The following is a 6,635-nucleotide window of genomic DNA, read 5'->3' on the forward strand; positions in this document are numbered from 1 at the left end:
CAATGCAGAAATTTTGGTCATTGGAAGAGTTGCCTGCAGCCAAAAAGGTCCGAACAGTTGAGCAGCAGTTATATGAGAGCCACTATCTAAATAATTTGGAAATATTGCCGTCAGGTCGATTTAAGGTAAGACTGCCGTTTAAATCAGATCCCAATCAGCTTGGTAACTCCTTTGAGGTAGCTAAGCGTTTTTTTTTGTCACTTGAAAGACGCTTGTCTCGAGATCCCGAGCTTAAACGTATGAACTTCGAATTCATGGAGGAATATTTAACTTTAGGTCACATGTCTGAAATAGATGATGAGATTGCAAGAACTCCACACTACTTCATTCCGCATCAGTATGTTTTAAGGGCACAAAGCACATCGACGAAGCTACGCGTTGTTTTCGACGCATCCTGTCAGACATCGTCTCAAAATGCGTTGAATGTCCTTCTAGTGATTGGGCCGACCATTAAAGAGGACCTATATTCGACTCTGCCTCAATTTAGACTCCACAAATATGCATTGACAGCTGACATCAAAAATATGTATAGGCAGGACATGGTGCATCGAGATTTCCATCTCATAGTGTGGAGCAAAAACCCATCTGACTCCTTGAGGTCCTTCAGGTTAAACACTGTAACTTACGGCACTGCGCCTGCCCCGTTTTTGGCAATACGGTGTTTAACAAAGCTAAGTGAGATGAGCGAGTCATCACACCCTAAAGCTGCTGACGTTATCAGGCACGACTTTTAAGTCGATGATTTACTGACTGGTGCTGCATGCGTAGAGAATTTTCAGACAATTAAGTCTGCAGTGTCGCAAATACTCCAAAGCGCAGGTTTCGAACTAACCAAATGGTTTTCGAATTCTCCTGAGTTCTCCTCAACAAACGCAGCCAAGCCGATAACCATCTCAGAGTCTGACACAACCAAAACACTTGGCGTGTTGTGGTTGCCTAATGAAGATGCCTTTTTATTCAAGCTAGACGATTCATACATGGGTCTTAGAGCGACAAAACGGAACATTCTCTCGGTGACATCGCGGTTCTTTGACCCGCTTGGCCTGTTAAGCCCTCTGATAATCAAGGCAAAAATCCTACTCCAAGAGCTCTGGCTTCAGACATTAGACTGGGATGAATCTGTCCCTCAGAGTTCGGATAGCTCGTGGCAGCAACTGAAATCTACTTTGATTTAGATGCAACGAATAAAGATACCACGATAGGTGTTTACAGAGCCAACTTCACCGATCGAGATACATGGTTTCGCTGACGCTTCAATAAGAGCGTTTGGCGCATGCGTATATAAACGCAGCCATACTGCAGGAGGTTGTCGTATTTCGTTGTTGACATCCAAAACTAAAGTAGCCCCCCTCAAGACGAAGACTCTTCGCCGACTTGAGTTGTGCGCGGCTCACCTTCTCGCAGATCTTTGTCATCGAGTTAGAAATCTCATAAGATTACCCATTGAACGGATGGTTCTTCGGTCTGATTCTGAAGTCACGCTTCATTGGATTCGGTCACATCCTTTGACTTTGGCAACGTTTGTGCCGAACGAGTGGCTGAAATCCAAGAATGGACAGAGAAAGCTGATTGGTGCCATGTACCTACAAAGCAAAACCCAGCAGATATTGTGTCAAGAGGCTGCGATGTTGACGAATTACTTGCGTCAATGTGGTTCGATGGGCCTTCATTTTTAAAGGCGAGAATCCTGGCTGGTTAACTAGCATCTGGTGACAGAAGAGATGCGAACTCTAGAAGTACGCAAAACAGCTGTTGGACTAGTAGCTATGGTAGACCGACTAGATATCTTGGAAACTATCGATAGTTTTTCATCGCATGCCAGGCTGATGAGAGTGTTTGCTTATGCGTTCCGCTTTATTCAAAAATGTAAAAATCGAGAATTACAATTTGAGACTATCCCTACGGCGCTCGAAAGGAAAGCAGCTTTCGAGAAAATAGTTGAAGTCATCCAGCGAGTTGAATTTAAAGATGACATAGATAGGGTTTTTATACATGAGTATAATGGATCTTGGTGCTTCTTTTCGTAGTTGCGAGTAGGGGGACGACTTGTAAATGTTCCTATTTCATATGATGTCAAGTTTCCGCTACTTAAAAAAAAAAGCTCGCAATTCGCTAGAAGCTTTATTAGATACCTGTATTTGACGAATTGTCATTCTTCCCAAAAGCACTCGTGTGTCTTAACGTGAGCGACTTTGGCTAAGCAACGCTCAAGAGGTCTGTCGTCAGACAGTGAGATCATGTATCCGTTGCTTTAAATGCAAACCTCGACTGCTAACACAAATTATGAGAAATTTACCAGCAGAACGATTTTGTGGCCCAATTAGCATGGCCTTTCGAATGCGGTTCACTTAGAACTAGTATCTGACTTATCCACTAATACATTTTTAATGGCTTTTGAAGGGCTCGTCGGCCGTCGAGGAGTCCCGCAGACCGACCATTGCGACAACGCGACGAACTTCGTCGGAGCAAGTCGCCAATTTTAAGGAGTTGCGAATCGAGGAACAGGCGAACGCAATTCGCGAATTCGCATCAAAAAGCGGATGCGAATTTGCGTTCATACCGCCAAGAGCTCCGCACTTCGGGGGTCTATGGGAGGCAGGAGTGAAGTCTGCAAAGCACCTTCTCTTACGGACGGTAGGCAGTCTGTTGCTAACGGCCGAAGAGCTGCAAACGACTATTGTCGCAGTGGAAGCCGTTCTCAATTCCAGGCCCCTGGGAGCAATAACCGAGGACCCAATCAATGGCGAGGCTCTAACGCCAGGCAACCTACTGGTGGGAGACCCATTGAGGGCTCTGCCAACAGAGGGGACCCCGGACCAGCAGGGTCTCATCTGCTTGAATCGATGGCGAACTGTCTCGTTGCTCAAGCAACAGTTTTGGCGGCGATGGTCAGAGGAGTATGTACTCGGACTCCAAGTGCGGAACAAGTGGCAACATCGCCTGCCAAACGTCATCACGGGAGAGCTGGTGGTCGTCGCCGAGGACAATTTGCCGCCCCAGCTGATCAGCAGAGTGACGGCGGTGCACGCAGGAGAAAACGGCGTCGTTAGAGTGGCAGAAATAAGGACGGCCAGCGGCGGAAAAATTTAAAAGGCCAATCCACAAGGCTTAATTTAGGCTTAATAATGTCAGTTGTCGAATTATAATAAAGCGATAAGCATGAAACGCATAATCTGCCTTTTACAGCCACCTAAATTTCGATTTTTATACCCTGAACCCATTGAAAATGGGTAAAAAGGGTATAATGTTTTTGTGCAAATGTATGTAACAGGCAGAAGGAATCATCTCCGATCCCATAAAGTATATATATTCTTGATCAGCATCAATAGCCGAGTCGATCTAGCCATGTCCGTCCGTCTGTCCGTCCGTCCGTATGTATGAACTCAAGGATCTCAGAACCTATAAGACCTAGAGACTTGAAATGTTAGCTGTAGGTCCTCCTAGTCCATGCGCAGATCGAAATCCTCCTTTTTGAGCAATTTGGGTAAATAATATGAGCTAGAGTCAACAAACTTGACATGTAGCTTCTAGAATAGTACATATATATCAAGTATCTTTCATTGACACCTCCCCGGTACCACCGCAAAGCTATAAATCATGTTAGTAAACCAACTTGTATTGCCTACCTAATAAAGCCACAATTTAAATGCAATTGTCATTTTAAGAATATACGAATATTTTATAGTACAATAAGATCTACTACTGAAAATTTCATCAATATCGGCTAAGAAACACGAAAGAAAATGTGTTTTGGCCTGCAAACACGTGCAGCAGCAAGCGCAAACTCCAAGAATTTCTGTATACATGTACAGACACACATTAATGCTTTGAATTCTATGAACAGCATTGCAATTGCGATTGTATTGTTTTCAGTGCTGCTATTTTAGTTAGTTTTTTTCTCATTAAGACTTAATTATTGGTGTGGTTGTTGAGTAGAGACGTCGGATAGTAGCGCGGTCAGTTACTAGTTCGAACCCTACCGAGGAAGCTTTTTTTTTATTTTGGCTGGTGTGGCTGTTGCGTATAGGCGGCAGCAAGTAATGCGGTCAGTTGCGAGTTCAAACCCTGCCAAGGGAACTTTTTTTTAAATTAATCTTTATTACTACTAAAGCAAACGAGCGCGCAGCGCGAGCTGCATTTTGTGTTGGAATAAGAGAGTTCAGGGTATCCCCTAGTCGTGAGCTCCCGACTAGAACCTCTTACTTGTTAGTTATATAAAATAATATAATTTTGCACTTAGTGCGAGCTAAAGCTAAGTGTAACAACTCTAAGGTTCATGCAACTACCACGAAAACCTATAATTTATGTAAAACTAAATGAAGGCGATATTGTTTACGCACGTAGCCTTGCACATAGTAATACAGGCAATAAGCTTAGCAGCAAACTCGCCCAGCCTTCAATAAAGCTAAAGACGTCAAGAAATTAAGCCCAACATACTACGAACTATCAAATGAAAATAACAAATTTTTGGGAGTGTATCTTCCAAAGGACATAAAACTGTACCCGAAAATGATAAACTTCGTTTACAAACCCTTTTTGACATCTTCTCGAGTTAAGACTCTCGTAGTATAAATTATAATTAAATTATTTAATCGGGTTTATCGCACTCGGAATGCTTGTGTGCTATGGTTATATTTAATAAGTAAGCAGCGCTCTGTAACACATTAGATTAGTTAGTAAATGCGAAAGCTTAAAGCACCCTCATTTGGATCATGCGATTGACATGTGAAGTTTATACTTATTATAATGTACCGATAAATTTGATAGTTTAGTCCGTCGCCAATACGAACCACTGCTGAAGTCATATTGGTTATGTTAAACTGAATAAAATATTAGTTTGGGGCTACCACTCAAATTAATCATGAGTTACCAAGGCTGGGAGGGTAAAGAATGGGGGAGGGATCATCATCTATGGCACCCTGACCCTGGAATTCCCACCTAACAGTCCACCGTTTTCATTAACTTTTATTCAGCACGTGGGTAAAGCACGACTATATACTACTGGACCTTCTTAATATTAGTATACAATCAGATTGTCGGTCAGTGTCGGCCACCCTGTTCAGGGTCGTATCCGAAGGCGGAATCAGCATGGATCTGATCCAAGAGACGTGGTTGATTGCTGGCCGTGCCCATGGATTAAGCTGTGACTCATATTATCTGTCATATTGGACGCCTCGCTTTTCAATTCGCATGCATGGGAACATTTCTCACGAAACAACTTTAATTTCAGGGTCTCAGTCATCGAAACTGACACAACTAACGTGGTTCGGGTATTGGCAGTCGTGTCAGCCTACTCTTCAACTGCTTCTAAGACGTACCTTTGTTTCAGTTCCAGCGACATGTCGACTTAAGCAATCAGTTGAATGAACAGCTTGTCATCGGGTGCGATGCAAATGCACATCGTCAGGTATTGAACAGCAGAGATGTCAACAAACGGACTGTACTTTATGAGGTCATTTGCATATCTTTATCATAGGGTTCAATCCCACCCTTATAAATGTACTTATCCTGTTGTCAACCCAAAGGCCGCATCTGTTACTTTAAAGCTTCCATAACATTTAGAGCTACGCATTTCATGCTATAATATTCCGTTACCGAGGTGATCATTTACCATCTGCTTTCTCAAAGAAAACAAATAACAGCCTTCTTCTACCAAAATCAGAAGCACGTCTCCTCTACAAGCCAAACAAGTAAGAGCCTCTAGTCGACAGTTCCCGACCCCAAATGCTGCTCGCGATACGAACTCGTTTGCTTTCGCGAAAATTAAATAAATTTAAAAAAAGTTCCCTCAATAAGACTCGAACCCGTAAGAGGCCGCACTACTTGTCACCGCCTCTATGCTACGGACGGACATGGCCAGATCGACCCGGCTATTGATGCTGATCAAGAGTATATATACTTTATGGGGTCGGAGATGCTTCCTTCTGCCTGTTACATACATTTGCACAAAAACATTATACCCTTTTTACCCATTTTTAATGGGTTCAGGGTATACACATATAAACTTATCTTATCGTCTGTTGCTTAATTCGCCTAATTCTATAGAATAGAAATAAAGAATAAAGAAAAATTAAACTAAAAAAACAAGTAAGAGGTTCTAATCGGGAGCTGCGACTAGGGGATAACCTGAACCCTCTTATTCCAGCACCGAATGCAGCTCAAGTTACGCGCTCGTTTGCTTAAGTAGTAATAAAGGTAAATTAAAAAAACAAAAGTTCCCTTGGCAGGGTTTTAACTTGCACAGAAAACAATATCATCGCAATCGCAATGCTGTTGATAGAATTCGAAGCAGACGCGCATGATCGTGTGTGTGTACATGTATACAGAAATTCTTGGAATTTGCGCTTCCTGCCAGGCAAAGCACCTTTTCTTTAATAACTTCTATGTTTCTGAACCGAACTTGAAGAAATTTTCTATTGTACTATAAAGTATTCGTGTATTCTCAAAATAACAATTGCAATAAAATTGCTGCTTATATTGGTGGGCAGCATAAATTGGTGTTTTTACTTGTTTTATACCTATGAGGTAGTAGCGGGGAGGTGGCAATAGGTATAAAATGAAAGATACTTGACATATATGTATATATACTCCTCTAGAAGATACAGGTCAAGTTTGGCGACTTTAGCTCTTATTAT

General features: G+C 42.4%; 1 protein-coding gene across 1 annotated transcript; it reads left to right on the forward strand.

Annotated features, from left to right (window-relative positions):
* The first annotated feature begins 281 nt into the window (after window positions 1-281).
* LOC135427809 (uncharacterized) lies at window positions 282-3,090 on the forward strand. The gene is made up of 2 exons (XM_064681412.1): window positions 282-434; window positions 2,401-3,090. Exons 1-2 carry the CDS (start codon window positions 282-284, stop codon window positions 3,088-3,090), a joined length of 843 nt encoding a protein of 280 aa, XP_064537482.1.
* The last annotated feature ends 3,545 nt before the right edge of the window (window positions 3,091-6,635 follow it).

The sequence above is a fragment of the Drosophila montana genome, unplaced genomic scaffold, assembly GCF_035044405.1.
Source record: "Drosophila montana isolate Dmon_TW-CO22-7 unplaced genomic scaffold, ASM3504440v1 contig_2388_1, whole genome shotgun sequence".
NCBI classification, from domain to species: Eukaryota; Metazoa; Arthropoda; class Insecta; order Diptera; family Drosophilidae; genus Drosophila; species Drosophila montana.